The sequence below is a fragment of the Trachypithecus francoisi genome, unplaced genomic scaffold (genome assembly GCF_009764315.1).
Source record: "Trachypithecus francoisi isolate TF-2019V2 unplaced genomic scaffold, Tfra_2.0 Lachesis_group16, whole genome shotgun sequence".
Classification (NCBI taxonomy): domain Eukaryota; kingdom Metazoa; phylum Chordata; class Mammalia; order Primates; family Cercopithecidae; genus Trachypithecus; species Trachypithecus francoisi.
The window spans coordinates 3428319-3446467 of NW_022681461.1; the positions used below are offsets into that span (position 1 = coordinate 3428319).

At 40.6% G+C, this 18149-nt stretch overlaps 1 protein-coding gene across 1 annotated transcript in view; it reads right to left on the reverse strand.

Moving 5' to 3' along the window:
- Nucleotides 1-443: 443 nt before the first annotated feature.
- The window catches only part of MFSD14B (major facilitator superfamily domain containing 14B), a 79326-nt gene continuing 61620 nt past the window's right edge, over nt 444-18149 (reverse strand). The window contains exons 6-12 of the mRNA XM_033236700.1: nt 14515-14733; nt 12677-12790; nt 9876-9947; nt 7479-7591; nt 5267-5364; nt 2882-3024; nt 444-2171 (exon numbers count right to left, since the gene is read on the reverse strand). Of these exons, the coding sequence (XP_033092591.1) occupies nt 1923-2171; nt 2882-3024; nt 5267-5364; nt 7479-7591; nt 9876-9947; nt 12677-12790; nt 14515-14733 (1008 nt within the window). The 3' untranslated portion in view covers nt 444-1922. The remainder of the gene's footprint in view (nt 2172-2881; nt 3025-5266; nt 5365-7478; nt 7592-9875; nt 9948-12676; nt 12791-14514; nt 14734-18149) is intronic.

The window sequence follows — 18149 nt, forward strand, 5'->3', positions numbered from 1 at the left end:
AACCATACTTCCAATTTTTATTTTTTTCCCAGGCTAGCAATATGTGGTATGATACTCTCTCATGACACTAAGCAGTGGCAAGTGAGCTGCAGCTCCCAATCACTATGCAATCAGGAGGGTAAACAACCAATCCTCTACCGTGCTGATAATGAAAAGGCTGAAGCTTCTAAGCTGTATCAAATGCATTTGCAACGTATGATATTTTCAACTTACAGTGGGCTTATCAGGATGGAACCCCATCGGTCAGTCAAGGAGCATCTGTAGTTATGATGTTTTTGAAGGCAGACTTTGAAGGAATTTTGTTAAAAATAAAATTTTTTTGAAAATAACAAACCTTTTGCATCAGCTGAAAGATTACAACTCAGTTTAATCGAAACCCACCCAACAGAGAACACAAAAGAGCAATGATACTATTTGCTTTAAAAAAAAAGACACAAAAGACATAAAAGTATCCACTGTAAATTTATTATGCATTAAGAAGCTTAACCTAAAAACCAATAGCATAGTAAAAAGATATGTTATCTCTGTTCATAGCAGAACAGGTTTCAAAATATATTTTCTTTTAAATGTATTCTGTCAGTACACAATCCTTTATAAAAGTTGTATATATTTTTTCTGTCAATACCTTCATTACATTTATAAATACAAGATTTACACAGCACCCCATCAAAAAAAAAATTAAAACCCTTTACAAATATCTACATATATTTCATACCTATAAAACTTTCAAAGGAGTGCTCTGTTAAAGGTGGACCCTAGTTAATGGTCCATTTACCGGTGCAGCAAAATACATATAAATCTGTAAAGTTTTCTTTGTCCATAAAACATCTCAAAAAACAGCAAGACACTTATCATGAAACTCAGCTTCATAAAACCTTATTTTAGAAAGGAACTTAATGGGCATACTCCCATGCAATTCAAAAGTCAAACAGATTGAAATAAAGATGAATTAAAATCAAATGCATACTACAACAGAGCAGTTAAGGCAGGAGTGTAATTAGTAGGACATGGGAGACACAGGAAGAAGCAAATCATAATAATGCCTATGAGTCTGAACTTGGATATAAACTTCACTTGTATCCAGTTATTAACTCTCATCCTACTTAGGAATTTCCAAATTGTTACTAACTGTCTTAGAAGCAGCCTACAATTTCTGTGTTGCCACCAGAATGCTTGAGTTGTTTTTTTCTTCTGTAAAATCACCTCGGACCCAACCAGGACACCGGGTCCAGGAATCTGCGTTGTGAGTTTTACATGATTTAAGTTTGTAATAAAAATTTCTTTCATCTAGTAAAGGTAATTACTATTCAATATTATTTATGTCCAGAAGTGTATATATGCTGAGTTTCATTCTAGCCAAGAATAGGAAGTAGAATAAAAGGAGACTAGGTTTTTACTTGACCTTTGAACAACGACAATAGATCCCTGATACTGAGTGACTCTTAACAGTGGCCACTCATCAACACCTATGGGCTGATTCAGAGAAACAGGAAGGTAGAAATTAAGAAGACATTCTTTACCTGAAATCTTGCCAGAGATGGCAGTCCCACTATAGTTCTGTACCTTTTGCTGAAAAGGGCATGGAAAGACTGCTGTCACTTAGTCTACAGTCGTTACAGGAAAGCCATCCTTTCTACCAGAGAGATGACTTTTTCTATTTGAGTTTCACCTTGAGAGTTGCACATTATTTGCAGGGAAGTATTTCAAATCTTATCTTATTCTAATGTATAAACAGGAAAAAAAATATAAGAGAAAAAAAAAACAGGAGGAGGAAGAGCAGAACGATGGTGGTGGTATTTATCAAACTTGGCCCTGAAGGATGCCGCTAGCATCTCCCATCCAGCACCATGAAGTCACCAGGGGTGTGGCTCCCTCCATGGCTCTCAGAGATGGCATATGCAGAATCCCACTTTCTGCCGAGTTTACAACTCAGTACACTGATTCCCAGGCTCCTCAAATGAAGAGAGCTCCCAGATGCTGCTATCTTGCAGCAGTGGTTCAATGTCCTCATCACTGCCCCGTTCTGGGGTGTTAGTCAGGCTGCTGCTGCTGTTACTGTGTTTTTGAACTCCACTGGCTTTACTGTATTCAGGAATGAATAAGGCAACCAGAAAAGACACAAGGACTATACATGCCCCAAATAAAAATGGCGGGCCTGGGATGACAGCTCCCTGATGGATGTGGAAAACAAATGGAGACCAAGAATACAGTTAGTCTTTTAACTCGAAATTATTCCTAGATTACCCAAAAAAACACACCACCAAAAAGTGAATCACATTCTCATAAGCAAATGTTTCATTAATGTCAAGACAAACTCCACTAGAGCTTGGTGTTTGGAATATGAAAAAGGACAATAATTAACTGCTTTTTGTACCACTTCTAAATAGCTTCAGCGAAACTGTAAGCTTTTAAGCAACAGCGGTTAACCCATAATCCCATCCTATGACTTCAAATCATGCACCTTTGTACGTTAACATTAATTCCAGCTTTATATAGATATCCATACTAAATATGGCTTAGAGGGAACAAGGGAAGAAATTTCAAATAAATAGTACAAAAAGTACCTTAGCTCAATGTTTAGCTGGATTTTTAGGTCATTTCAAATTTTAACTGGTCTGGGCTTAGCCAGAGAATAGCATAGTGATTGTGTAGGTGAAAATAGAATCTGAACAAAGTTAAGACGTATCTTTTACATAAGATATTAATTAAATCACTAAAATGACCCCGCCCTGATCCTGAGAAGCAGTGAACACAATACTTATTGCTGTCAAATAAAATATAGTAACATACAAGTAAGAATGCTCTCCAAATTTAAGGGCACAGGATTTTGCTATAATCATACATAACTGTTGTTACAAAACTAGACTTATGACCAAATTACCTGCAGGGGAACGTTGTTAGAATTCAATTTCGGGCCCAACTCAGTCAGTTCCACATGGAACATGTAGAATATGAAGCCATACAGTGCTGGCCCCAGGCCATTGCATAGTCCTCTTATTCCAGTTATGATCCCTTGGGCAACTCCTAAATCGGAACAAAGAAAAGAATGCCAGTCTTCTCAGAAAGGCATCACAAGATTTGGAGTTGAACAGTACTTGCTCACAACCAAGATATACTAATTTGGCAAGACTGAGGAGAAAGCATGCTAATGAAAGTAGGTTAGGAAGACTTCATCCATTATAAAATAAAATCCAAAACTTTAATATCCTCCCATTTCAGGCCACCCACTTTTCTGTCAACTGAGATTTCCCTGCTCTGGTCATTTCTGGTGCTTTCACAACAAAAACCTGCCCTTCAAGTCTGGCAGCCATGGTCTCAGGAATACAGACCAGTCCCTACTAGGCAGACTTCATCTTCACAGGTGTACGCCAGGCCTGTCTCCCTAGAGACCTACACTGAAAAACCCAGAAGTGCCAAATGCTTTCTAACATAGCAAGTAAAAAGTTAGCTTGAACTGTATGAAATGAATGTTTCTGTAAATCAAAAATGGTAGTATATAATTCAGCCTAATATAATGTGTTCCAAAACTTTTATATGCTGACATTCAGAAACATGTATATTGACATGAATAAGTATAAAAACAGTCAAAAGAAAATCCATGCCCCAAATGACAGGATGGTGTCTGTCAGATGCCAAGGCAGTGACAGTCCTCCACGGATGGGTCACATCTTCACTTCAGACACAGCACCTCCCTGAGGATGCAAGCCAAGTGAGTTACTATAGTCAGGAGTGATGACATACAGAATGTGTGGTCTTCAAGGGACAATATTTAACAATGAATATGAGTAAGATACCTAACTTCTGATATAGAAAAAAAAAAAAAAAAGCAATGAATAAACTATCCTTTCCAATACAGTTTTTTACTAAAACTTTTTAAAGGGCTCTTAGGCAGTAACATTTTTTCTCCTCCTAAAATTCTCTACCACTTCTTCCTGAATACAATGAGGTGAGCCATTAGGAGATAGAGAAGGAAAGGGATTAAATCTAGCCATGGGAACTGCCTGAAAGGAAAGCAGGCCAGGCACGGGGGCTCACGCCTGTAATCTCAGCACTTTGAGAGGCCAAGGCAGGCAAACTGAGCCCAGGAGTTTGAGACCAGCCTGGGCAACATGGTGAAACGCCATCTCTACTAAAAATACAAAAAATTAGCTGGGCATGGTAGTATGCATCTCTAGTCTCTACTTGGGGGGCTCACTGGGAGATCACTTGAGCCCAGGAGGCGGAGGCTGCAGGGAGCCAAGATCGCACCACTACACTCCAGCCTGGGTGACAGAGTGAGACCCTGTGGGAGGTGGGGGTAAAGGATGGAGGGTGGGGGTAGGAAGGGTGGAAAAAGAGGGAGGAAGGGAGGACAGGACAAGACAGGACAGGAAGGGAAGCAGAAGCACGGGAAGGATAAGATATGGATCTAGATGGTGGAATGCTATTTTCCACATAACAGTCTTAATTCTAATTTCTCACTCAACATCTAACTATCAATAACCACACAGACTTTTTCTTACTACTCTCAAATAACTATTTTCTAAATTACGCTCACAGACCATGAGTTATTCCAAATACATTTCAGGGAATAAAGTAATTAAGTAACTCGTGGTTAACTGGTTTTTCATTATTTAATAGACATCTGTTAAAATGTGATTATAGTCTGCTTAATTGTAACACTAAAGAAGAAAAGAGGTATCAAAACTGAAAAGGGAGTATTAATAGTTCTAATTGTTAGTAATCTGAACTGCTAAGCCTAGCTTTAAAAAATATAAGCGTAGGCCGGGCACAGTGGCTCAATCCTGTAATCCCACCACTTTGGGAGGCCGAGGCGGGCGGATCAAGAGGTCAGGAGATCGAGACCATCCTGGCGACCACGGTGAAACCCCGTCTCTACTAAAAAAATACAAAAAACTAGCCGGGCGAGGTGGCGGGCACCTGTAGTCCCAGCTACTCGGGAGGCTGAGGCAGGAGAATGGCATAAACCCGGGAGGCAGAGCTTGCAGTGAGCTGAGATCCGGCCACTGCACTCCAGCCTGGGCGACAGAGCGAGATTCCGTCTCAAATATATATATATGTGTGTGTGTGTGTGTGTGTGTGTAAGATTAAAGCAGAGAGGAAAATAGAATGTTTCTGTCTGACAAACAAAATAGGTATGATCCTTGAGAAGGGGCCACATGGCTGTCAGCTCCTGCTGTCGATGGGGAGAACTCAGAGCTTCTCCGGCTTCTAGCAGGGAGGTCTCCCACTGAAGGAGAAGAACAAGGGCAGGCAGTGACCTCACCTTGCTGATCTGACTCTGCATTCCGAGAGACGAGGGCACTGATTGCCGGAAATGTGATGCTGGACATGGCGGCCACGGTCCCTGCTGCCCACATCATCCTGCAATGACAGGACAAGCACAGTCAGGCAGCAGGCCAGCCTCAAAGAGCTCACTATTCAGAATGCAATCAGTGGCAAAAGTACAAATGCCTTCTGTTTTCTCCTGTTACATTTATTTTTTCCTCTTTAAAAATGCATTCTTTTTTAAATCTACAAGGTTACACATCACATTATAGAAAACTAATGGCCTAGGATGGGGACAGAAGGGCCAGGAAACCTTTGTTTCTTGATTTTACTTCTTTTACAAACTTTTCGTCTCCCTGGTCTCCCTACTGCCATCTTTAGATGTAACCTCAATGAAGTTCGCAAGGAGATTTTTGTTTCTATAAATATCACATTTTCTCCACTGACTTTTCATTTTTTCTTTGTACCTCTCAAAGGCTCACTTTCACACTGCCCTTGAGCTACACAGTTTGCTACCCCTCAACAGCATGGTGTGCCCCCAACTGGAAAAACAGACCCTGCCTTCCTCTTTAGACCTTGATCCTTCTCTCAATAAAAGAGTTTTAACAGTATGAAGTGTGAGTGAGTAAAGTGAGGCCCCGACTTTGGGATGGTCATTACTGAAAAAGAAAAACCTTACATGATGACAAAGTCTTTTTAACACTGCATGGATGTGACTAAATCACCTACTGAACCAAAGTTCACAGGAGCAAAATCAAAAAGAACAAGGAGAATCAAACAAGTTAATCTGGTAAAAAGTCACAGACGGCTACAGGCAGTGGCTCATGACTGTAATCCCAGCACGTTGGGAGGCCAAGGCAGGAGGATTGCTTGAACCCAGGAGTTTAAGACTAACATGAGCAACATGAGACTTTGTCTGTACAAAAAAAAAAAAAAAAAAATCCAAATATTAGCCAGGCGTGGTGGTGCATGTACACACTCCCAGCTACTCAGGAGGCTGAGGTCGGAGGAATGCTTGAGCCTGGGAGCTCGAGGCTGCAGTAAGCTATGATTGTGCCACTGTACTCTGGCCTAGGCAACAGAACCAGACCCTCTCTCTCAAAAAAAAGCAAGCGGATCAAATGAAATTCCAAAATTCCGAATGGGCACATGTACTTACTCCCCAAACTAAACACTGATAACTAAGGCAATTCTAGTTTCTCTAAATTATGTTGTCTGTTTATGTGTCCAAAGTAAGGACCAGCTCTACCGTCTAAAATGGAGATGGCATTTCTGCATTTGCCCACCAGGCACATGGAGAAACCTGCCACATTAACAAAACAAAACTCACAACTCCTTCTATTTTTTCTTATTCCACTGAGCTTATTTTGACCTTCCTTGCTGTTTATGGGAATCTAAAATGGCAGCAGAATGCACATGGTTTTGGAAGAAATCTTTTGTGTTCAAACTCAAATGATTTATGAAGGTTATGTTATTGCCCCAAGGTCACTCAGTTAAATGATAGCTAATGATAGTCAATGATAGTGAAGCTTGCCATAATCAGTCATTTTTTTGTATCTTTTTGTTTTGCTTTTGACTATATTTAGTGTCTAAAAATTGGCGTATGTGGCCAGGTGAGGTGACTCACGCCTATAATCCCAGCACTTTGGGAGGCTGAGGCGGGCAGATCACAAGGTCAGGAGTTCGAGATCAGCCTGGCCAACATGGTGAAACCCCGTCTCTACTAAAAACACAAAAATTAGCTGGGCGTGGTGGTACACGCCTGTAATCCTAGCTACTCAGGAGCCTGAGGCAGAAGAATTGCTTGAACCCGGGTGGCAGAGGTTGCAGTGAGCTGAGATCATGCCACTGCACTCCAGCCTGGGCAACAGAGTGAGATTCCGTCTCAGGGAAGGAAAAAAAAAAAAAAAAACTGGCATATGCTTTAAAAAGTAGACATAAAACTTTATTTGGGGGCTGGAGGGAAGAGAGAGAGACATTCAATTAAGGAACAATTCTGTGAAAGTCCAATGACATGAAGGCAGTCTTTATAAATAATCCTGTTATCTAGCTACACATTTCCCCAAATTAAAACCTGATGGTTTCTGCAACGTTGAATACACCAAACCAGTAAAATAACCCTTGCTTCCTTCTCATCACACCCAACCACCCCAAGCTCCTCTAAGAGGCATCTGTCTGGCAGTTTATGAGAATCTAAGAGTGAGGCTTACCAGGCCTGTGATCCGAAACCGTACCAGGCTAACTGGAGCATCTGGAAGCCCAAGCCAAGGAGGACAGTATTCTTATTTCCTAATGATCTCATCAAGATGCTAAGAAAGGCCGTCTGCAAAGTAAAGGAGACAACTCTGAAAAACCACATCAACACACAGAATTAAAATACAAGCTCTGTGTGTGAAGACCCTTCCCTGATGACCAGGGACCTCTAAGGGCACACTGCCTGACCTGCGACTTCAGAGTCTGGACAGTACTGATGACTCTCTACAGGGGTGGAGTGTTGGGAGCTCCCAGCCTGACCTGGGGCTCAACGCTTTCAGCCCCCTCCCTAAGAAGCCTGTCTACCTGGTGCTCTGCTGGCACTTCCCGAAAGAGTATCACAACTGTTCACCAGTTACCATGACTGAGAGGGACAGCCTCAGTCTCTTTGGAGAAATGCTAATCACTTAAATATCTGTGAATAGCGAAATATGAGAGCTTCTACTGGAAGGTTACAAAGTTGGAACTGACGTAAGTTTGATTTTAACAAATATATACTCTGCTAAATATAACTAGAGTGAGACAGTCTGAAAAAGGATTGGATAAAAGATGATTGGGCTGGCCGGGTGTGGTGGCTCACGCCTGTAATCCCAGCACTTTGGAAGGCCGAGGCAGACAAATCACGAGGTCAGGAGTTCGAGACCAGCCTGGCCAGCACAGTGAAACCCTGTCTCTACTAAAAATACAAAAATTAGCCAGGCATGGTGGCGCATACCTGTAGTCCCAGCTACTTGGGAGGCTGAGGCAGTAGAATCACTTGAACCTGAGAGGTGGAGGTTGCAGTGAGCCGAAATCACACCACTGCACTCCAAGTCCAACCTGGGTGACAGAGCGAGACTCCATCTCAAAAAAAAAAAAAAGATGGCTGGGCTAACTAACTAGAGTTAATGTTTGATTTTGTAAAAAACCAAAATGATCAACTTGAAAGGTTAACATAATTTACATCTGCAACACATTTCAACAAAAACAAAAATGGTCTTTGCCTTGATGCATTCCCATAAGCCTTGTCAAATGGAGTATTTTCGTAAAGCAGTTTTGCAGCCTTCTCATTTCTCCGAGAGAGGGTTACCACAGAAGAATGCTCTGCTTCCCTGGTAGCCATTTCAGGGAAATAACCCCTAGGCAGTACCACACAATACAGTGAATGTGCCTCAGCACAACAGTGAATTAATTTAAGGACAATATGCTTCACCTTTTCTGGTACTGTATTTACAATAGATGGGGAAATGGTTAATGCTCTTTACTCACTGAAAATTTCATATATGTATATATTTTCCCCCCCTCTCTTTTGAGACAGTCGTACTCTGTCACCCAGGCTAGAGTGCAGTGGAACGATCTCGGCTCCCTGCAACCTCCATTTCCCAGGTTCAGGCGATTCTCCTGCATCAGCCTCCTGAGTAGCTGGGATTACAAGAACATGCCACCACACCCAGGTGATTTTTGTACTTTTAGTACAGACAGGGTTTCACCATATTGGCCAGGCTGGTCTGGAACTCCTGACCTCAGGTGATCCACCTGTCTCGGCCTCCCAAAGTGCTGGGATTACAGGTGTGAGCCACCATGTCTGGCCCTCACTGAATATATTTTAATGCTCTGATTCATATTTCTTCAGTCCTGGGAACAGTAGGAGTTGAAGCAGTTACCAATTTTCATTTCTGCTTTTCACTTCTACTTACATTTCAAGATTAAAATAACACTGAAACATTTTCTTAGTTGATTTTGCAATCCAGAGATAGATTATAATTATTTACTATTTTGGTTGGTGTAAAAGCAAAAAAAAAATTGACCCAGCAGAGGTTATGACAAATATTCTAAAAAGTAGGGAAAGTTGTATCACAGTTCTCCTAAATCATCTTCTCCGAGAAAACACTAAATGGCAGATGACGCCGGTGCAAGGGGAGCGCCAGAGGCCCCCAGGGGCCTGGGATGGGGAACCACTGTGGTGAGAAGGCTTAGGCAGTGGCATTGGGCCGGGGCCCCTGAGCTGAGGGAGGCAAGGTTGAAGACAAGGAGTGGATGCCAGTCACCAAGCTGGGCTGCCTGGTCAAGGACGTAATTTTTAATACATTGTTTTAAATAAAAACATAAAAAATTTCCCCTAAATTACACCCTCAAAAAAGAAAATAACCTCAACACATTATATAAGAAGGAATAGTTCTGTGGACCACATTCACATCAGTTTTCTTGATCTGGTATTATACCATAGCTGTGCAAGACCTTACCATAGCAGGGGGTGAGGGACTGAGGTAGCAGTTCAGGGAATATCTCCCAGTATTTTTATATGTGGCTTCCTGTGAAACTATGGTTATCAGGATGTTTTTTAATTTTTAAAGTATAGATAAAATGATACTCACCTGAGCCACAATAGACAGAATTCCTACCATAGCTATGAATGCTGCAATTTTAACAGATCCAAAACCTATGACCTACGGAAATGGAATGAAAACACTTTAGTAATATAGATATTATAAAATAATAAGGAATATTATGTTCTATTACAGTAAGTTGAGGAAAATTCATAAAACCAGTGGCAAATTAAGACAGTGCTGAAAGCTGAACCTGTATAACCACTAATTTATTATCTAAAACTGATATAAGAAATCGTTATAAGCAGGCACAACTTGTGATATTTTCAGACATTTTCTATTATATGTCTACCTGTTGTTTTATATATCCTCTCCATCTCCAACCCACAAATTGATAAATATAATGATATCAAGTAATAAAAAATGAAAGAAAATGACTGACTTTTGATGCTACCAATGCAGCACTGCTCATTAGCAAAGCCAGTGGCTCTCAACTTTGCCTGCACATTAAAATCATGATGTGAGCAAAAGACAAGGGATAAGGAGAGCAAGGGAAGGAGAGCAGTGAGATGCTGGAAGACCACTGGAGACCAATTAAATCAAGCTCTCTGGGGGTATGACACAGGCACAGGTATGTTTTAAAAGCTCCCATGGTGATTCTAACAAGCAGCCAAAGTAACCAGGCAATGATTTCTAAGCCTCTGATCATAATAGTATCTCTGAAATGTCTACAACTTTTAAGTCTTAAATATCAAGTTTTTAAAAAGTTAGGTTATTTTGGGGCTGGGCGCGGTGGCTCATGCCTGTAATCCCAGCACTTTGGGAGGCCGAGGTGGGCGGATCATCAGGTCAGGAGTTCGAGACCAGCCTGACCAACATGGTGAAACCCCATCTCTACTAAAAATACAAAAAATTAGCCGGATGTGGTGGCGCGCGCCTGTAATCCCAGCTACTCAGGAGGCTGAGGCAGGAGAACAGCTTGAACCCGGGAAGGAGAGGTTCCAGTGAGCCAACCTTACGCCACTGTATTCCAGCCTGGGCAACAAAGCGAGACTCCGTCTCAAGAAAAAAAAAAGTTACATTATTTTGCCCTATATTAAAATTCAGGAAAAGGACCTTAAAAATTATGGTATTAAATTATATACATTATTCTCATTTCATAAATGAGTGTCTTGCTTCCAGGCACACAACTGGCTAATGAAAAAGACCTAGGAAAACTATCAGAATGAAGAATTTAATATATTTCATTTTTAAATGTCACCAGAAAAAGAGGAATTTATCTTAGGAGGAAGCTTGCTCTGTCTGTCAAAGTAAACCATTAGGAAAAGGCCTGCCTTACAGTGAAATCAGTAAAAGAGCACAGGATGCAATGGAAAGGCAGTTTAGGTCTGAGCAATCCCAGAGAGCTGAAGAACGGTCAGAAAGGGGAAGTTTTTGGTTTTCTTTTTTTTAATTGCCTTAAGTCAATTATCTGTTTTGGGGGACAAAATGGGGTATAAATTTTTTTAAAGTGTAAAAGACTCTAGAGAAGGAAGATTTTGATTAATGCTTTTGAGCCCCTCTGAAGTCCACAGCAGCAGTTGAGCCATGACCTACTGAAGATGCCTCAGCAAGCTGGCTTCAGTCAGACCTGGAACAAGGGCATGTCTGAAATAAGTTTTATCTGTTAAATTTAATATTATTAAAGATTTAAAACATTACAGTATATGAATGTTACAGCAGCTTTATGCACAACTGTCAAAACTTGGAAGCAAGTAAGGGGTCATTCAGTGGGTGAAAACTGGCAAATCCAAACAAATGCCAAAAACAAAATGAGCTATCAAGCCATGAAAGAACATTAAATGCATATTACTAATCGAAAGAAACCAATCTAAAAAGGCTACATACTGAATGAAAAAGGCAAAACTATGGAGACAATAAAGAGATCAGTGGTTGCCAGGGGTTGGTGCTGGAGGGAGAGATGAACAGGCATAGCCCAAGGGATTTTTGCAGTGAAAATTCACTGTGTTGATACTGTAGGGCTGGATACATGTTATCATGTCATCACACATTTGTCCAAACCCATAGAATGTACAACACTAAGCATGAACCCTAATGTAAACTGTGGACTTTATGTTAAGATAATTTGTCAATGTAGGTTCATCAGTTGTAAAAATTTCCCCACCCTGGTGGGAGATGTTGATAGTGGAGGAGGCTATGCATGTGTGGGGATAAGGAATATATGGGAAATCTCCATATTTTACTCTCAATTTTGCTGTGAACCTAAAACTGTTGTAGAAAAATAGTCTATTTAAAAAAAAAAAAAAAAACCGCCCGGGCATGGTGGCTCATGCCTGTAATCCTAGCACTTTGGGAGGCTGAGGCGGGTAGATCACTTGAGGTCAGGAGTTCGAGACCAGCCTGGCCAATATGGTGAAACCCTGTCTCTACTAAAAATACAAAAATTAGCTAGGCATGGTGGTGCGTGCCTGTAATCCCAGCTACTCAGGAGGCTGAGACAGGAGAATCGCTTGAACTCGGAAGGTGGAGGTTACAGTGAGCCAAGATCGTGCCATTGGACTCCAGCCTGGGGGACAAGAGCAAAACTCTGTCTCAAAAAAAAAAAAAAAAAAATATGTTTCTGCTAATTCTGATTCTCAAGAAAAAAAATTTTCTATAGTAATTATCTTACTATAAATCATTGCATTAAAGGTGCCCTGTTTAGTAATTATATGCCAGCACCTACATTTATAACTAGAAGCAAGTTCACATGTTTTTTCCTCTGCAGTGGCTTCCTCAAAATATCTTTAGACAAATCTCCATCTTTGATTTTCCTGGTATTGAAAGGCTACTAGCCACTCACTACTCACCTGCCTAAGATAGAGAAAAAAACTTGAATACTGTCCAGCTTCAGGAAGGTATGAAAGAAACACGGTGATGCAGATTAGTAAGACAGTAGAATCTTTTCCAACTTTCTTCAACGACTGAGAATAAGCAGAAAGAACACACTTAAAATGCCAATACCCATTTATGTTGCCAATGTTCTGGGACATTAGCTTCATTATTTTGATCTATTAAGATGAATAACAAAAGTCAAATGGTTAATAAAAGGAAGTTCTATCACCATCTTTCTCAGAAAGTTACAAGTCTTAATTTCAGAGGTATGTATTTCAAATCATATAGCTAAAAACAAGGAGGAAAAAAAACCCCACAAACACACTTATTCATCTTTGTTAACACACTGTTTAAAATCCCTGAACATCTAGATCCTGAACTTCCTATAAACAAAACCTGGAAATACATTCCTACAGAACCTTTTAAGAAAATCACTTCTCTCGATTCATAATGTAACTTCTTTAAAGTCATATTCAGTACAGAGGTTTCCATATATGTAAAGTCACTCTATTCTTCAAAGTGTTCATGTTCAATTTATCTGTATATCTGGTAGACAGATAAGTATGCTCCAGCCATAGGGTCAAACTGGTAAGAACTTGTTGAATGTTACAACCTTGTTGAAAAATCCTTCTTACATACATAGGATTGTTGAATAGAACCAAATGGTAAGTTAATACCAAAGGAATGGAAAGTGCTGCAGAGTTTCTAGGTCATCAGACCATAGCTTTTATGTAATTAATAGCAAAAGCAGCTAATGTTTGTTGAGACTTTCCTGGGCAACAGACACTACGCTAGTTAATTTACACACATTAACAGTAATCCTCACAATTGCCCTGAAAAGTAAGCCACAGTAGCTCTACTTCACAGAGGAGCTTTGATGGGTAACTTGATCACTACAAAAGAAGGTGGGAAGCCTAACTGGCTGGCTCCCAGCTCCACTACTGGCTTCCTTCTCTAAATATTTCTTTTGGTGTCTGACATTGTGACAATAATAGAACAGGCAGGATCCCTAGGTCATGCCCTCGGTGTATTTTAGAAAAGTAATTTTTAACTAATTAAATGAATTTTTCTGAAAGGTAAACTTGGGGGACGAAAAGTGAAAACCAAACCGCTGGTTCTTTTTTTTGTGTACAAATTTTTTTTTTTCCCCAAGAACGATTTCAAACCAGGTAGGGTAGAGAGAAGGTGAGACATAAGATACTTTTTCCAGCTGTGTGACACATCACCTTCCCATGCCAAAAAAAAAGAAAGGGGTGGAGAAGGAGAGGAGAGGGAGGGAAGGAGGGAGCGAGGGAGGCAGGGAGGGAGGGAGGGAGGGAGGGAGGGAGGGAGAGAGGGAGAAAGGGAGAGAGGGAGAGATGGAGGGAGAGACATATTATAGAAAACAATACTCAATCTGTAACATGTAAATTAAACATCTCTGGTCAAAATTAAAATAACTCATTCAAACCAAAGGCATTTATCCTTTTTGAGTTAAAATGAGTGAAAATGACCACTTCAAATGACCACTTTCACGTACTTTGTTTAAAAAGGATGAAAACAACCATGCAAAAAGAAACTTTCTTCCCAAATTCTCATCAAGAGTTAACTAGACATTTTCTCTCTCTTCCCTTATGACATGCTTAAGTACCAATTCTATATGTTTCTTAATACAAAGACTAAATCCCTTACTTGCAATTAATTTTGTTTTTCTATTTTTACTAAAGAAATAATTCAACAACTGCTAGGATCCTTGAGGTTGCACATACATACTTTCATTTGCTTGGCTTAGAAAGACATTTAGGAAAGTAAATATTTCCATATTTTTATTTACCGCAAAAGGGTCCGCTTGTTTCCAAGAAATCTGAGCTCCCCAGGAAACCGGTCTCATTTTCTCAGGCAGAGATTCTGGAACAGCCACTAAGATGAAGCAGATGTCCAGAAGAGCCACCACTGTAGCCACCAGCACAACGAGGCTGTCTCCGTAACTGGCAGAAAGATATGCTCCAATGGCTGGGCTGCTGACAAGACTAGCCGCAAAGGTGGCTGAGACCTGTGGGAAAGCACACTCTCACCCAGGGTCCCACAGGTGAACACCTGTGGGGAAAGCATATCCTTACCCAGGTCCTGCCTGCTGCAGGTACACACCTTCAGGAAAGCACACTCAACCAGGCTCCCACAGGTGCATACCTGCAGCCATGCTTCCCTGGCTTTAAGTAAGACAAAAGAAATGTGTTGCATATAAATTTTAAGAATGAAAAAGAATTAAAGGGATTTAAGAATGTATTCACAAATTATTAACTAACTGGAGATACCCTGCAGAGCTACAAGAGTAAAAAAGGATTATCTTATTAGAAATAAACATTTTAAAACCTTCCCCACAAAAACATTAGCTCTTTGGTCTCCTTTAACTGGGCACCGGGGATGTGAGACGGTGTGAAAAGAATTCCTGTAGGGCTGACGATAAAACCTACGAACTACTCAGGGACTGTGCTTGATTTAATCTTCTAAAAACACTGCACCGTTTGAACATTTTATCATGTGGTGGTCATTTCATTAGCACTGCCGGGGGTCGGCGGGAACCATCTGCTATTCTTAGAAAAAAAAACTATTCACAACAAAGAATTTGTTGAGGTGGAAGTTGAAGCTTTCTGACTAGACAGCTGTCGATTTGTCTCTCTGTCACCACCTGACCCTGTCTAGTAGAGAGACCACAGAACCAGCTAAGCACACCCACAACCTGAAGCCACAGTGAAGCCCTTCACACTGCATTTCTATAAGCATGTGGAATGCCCACTTTATTTAGAACACAATCTGAATGGTCAGATGCTTATTGGGCAAACTCCAAATTATAACCACACTGAATGTCAAATGCGTATCTCTAAGTTAGCTTTTTAAACTTCTAATGGATTTTATTAAAAATCACAAAAATTCTGGCAATAAAAAAATTTTTTATCCATCATCTCCCAACTGAATTAAAAAACACTATATCTGAAATTAGTATTATACTAAAAGTACTATAAAAGCTAAAAATAAGTATTTTTGAAGGGAAAAAAAGAATGTGGAAAATTCCAATTTGGGGAGTAAGAATCCTTCATTCAATATTTACTGAGTATCTACTATGTACCAGACGAAGAAGACAAAGCTCTTGCCCTCAGTTTTTCCCGCTTTATTCAAGAATATCAGGGCGACCAAATAAGTGCATTATAAACTGCAACGACATGCAAAGTTATGGGAACATTCCTACACTCTTCTCAGGTGTTAAGGCAGCACTGCTGCAGCATCTTCAGGTGTTAAAGGGTCTATGGCCTCATGAAACTCTGCAAAATGTGTCCATCTTAAAGCCTAAAGTAGCCTACTTGCTTAGTTTTTTTTTTTAATCTAAACTCCTCTTTCATTTAACATTCAATATAACTCTGATGAATAAATCTAAAGAATGATTTCACCACAACGAACTCTTAGTGTTAACTCACTTATTAATTTGACTAATCATTGCTGTAGCCCTGAAAGAATTACTACTTTCTTGGTTTACTGAAGAAGTTTGAGTAAGGAAGTTGCACATATTTTTATATTGTTCTTTAATGGGTCTCAAAATGCTCCTTAGAACTTGATTGACACATTCTGTAATTAATTGGCAATAAATTCTCCTATATCTGTAAGACAGGTAGACTGCAATCCAGGCAGCCTTCCATGCTGAGTCGCTTATGCTGGCTGGGAGCACACTTGAGCTGAGAGCTGTCTCAGTCTGGATGTGCATGCTCACTGATTTCTCTCAGTGCCCCTATGAGTAGACATTAATCCTAACTGCCATTATACAATGAGGAGCTAACTGGAGAGGCTAATGAAGTCACAGGCACTTCTGGTTAGAACTCTCTTAAATCTTTCCTGAAAGCACTACTGCTCAGTACAACAGCTGTGTGAATGGTTTCCCAGCTGAAAGGGAGGAACAAAAATCTAATAATATTGCAGAAAAATGAGTACCTCAACAGGTATTTCGCATGCTGTAGAAGAAAGCTGTCCCTCACCACTCTGTTGGCCAAGCCTTACGGGCACATGTTGAACATGAACAACCTGCCTTCTTTTTTCTTTTTTTTTTGGCGGGGGGGCAACTTTTGGAGTTTGGGGGGTTGGAATTTTTTTTTTTTTTCCTGAGGCGGGTCTGACTGCTGCCAGCCTGGAGGGCAGTGGCGCAATCTTGGTTCACTGCAACCTCCGCCTCCCGGGTTCATGCAATCCTCCTGCCTCAGCCTCCCAAGTAGCTGGGATTACAGGCGCACACCACCACGCTCGGCTAATTTTTGTATTTTTAGTAGAAACGGGGTTTCACCATGTTGGCCAGGATGGTCTCGATTTCTTGACCTTGTGATCTGCCCCCGCCTCAGCCTCCCAAAGTCCTGAGATTACAGGCGTGAGCCACCACACCACACCCGGCCTATTTCTGTTTTGGGTGTTCCTGAGTGAGCTCCAAATCTTGCCTTATTTGAAGCTTTCCTATCAGCTTCTATCTCTGTCCTCCTCCATCACGACTCTGGAGAAGCCCCTTTTAAGGGCATGGCATGACAGGGACATTCAGGAGTGGAGGGAAGAAGCAAGGAGAGAGAGGGAAGGTAGAAGAGTCAGAGGGAAGTGGGGTTGAAAGAGCAGTTTTCAAACTACTAATGTCTAAAGTCAACAAAGTAAAAACTGTTGTGTTCTGTGGAACGGTAGTAACTCATTTATATGCCCATCACTGATTCAGGAAGTTATTCATTCAGTCAGCAATGAATGAGAACTTACTCTACTCCAGGAAGCAGATTTAAAACACCCAGGAAAAGGAGATAAATAACCTAAGTTTCTGGCATTCAATCTCTCTCCAGCCTATTCCCCACAACCTAGCCAGATCATCTTTCTTCTTCCACTTTCTTATTCTGAATGTTTTCAAATACAGAGGAAGATGGGAGAAGGGTACAAAGCATACTTCCATGTCTCACAGGTTCAGGCTTGGAACACATACCCATCCAAGCACATCCACATGCTATGCTATCTTTTCCCCGAACCATCTGAAAATAACTGGCAGAGTTCTGACACTGATGTAAAACACTTCAGCTATCTTCTAACAAGTCTTTCTTCTACATAACCATAATGCCATTACCATGCCTGAGAAAATTAGAAACACTGGTGTGAAATTATCAGAAAAAAGGTCTCCTATAACTTTTGTTATTCAGCAACTATGTATTTGATGAATGAGTGAACGTAGTCCTTTTCTACATACCATGTCCCAAATGTATGTCCAAAACACACAACCACCAATAGAGTTAACAATGGATTAATGTTGCTAAAGTTCAGCACCTCTCCAATTAAAATTAGGTGCACAAAGACACCTGCATCTTGACTGCTTAACACTCCTCAGGATCAGATAACAAGAAACGAATCAGAATAATTTTTTTAAAAATTCAAATGTTCAATTGTAATCCCCATTGTTGAAGATGG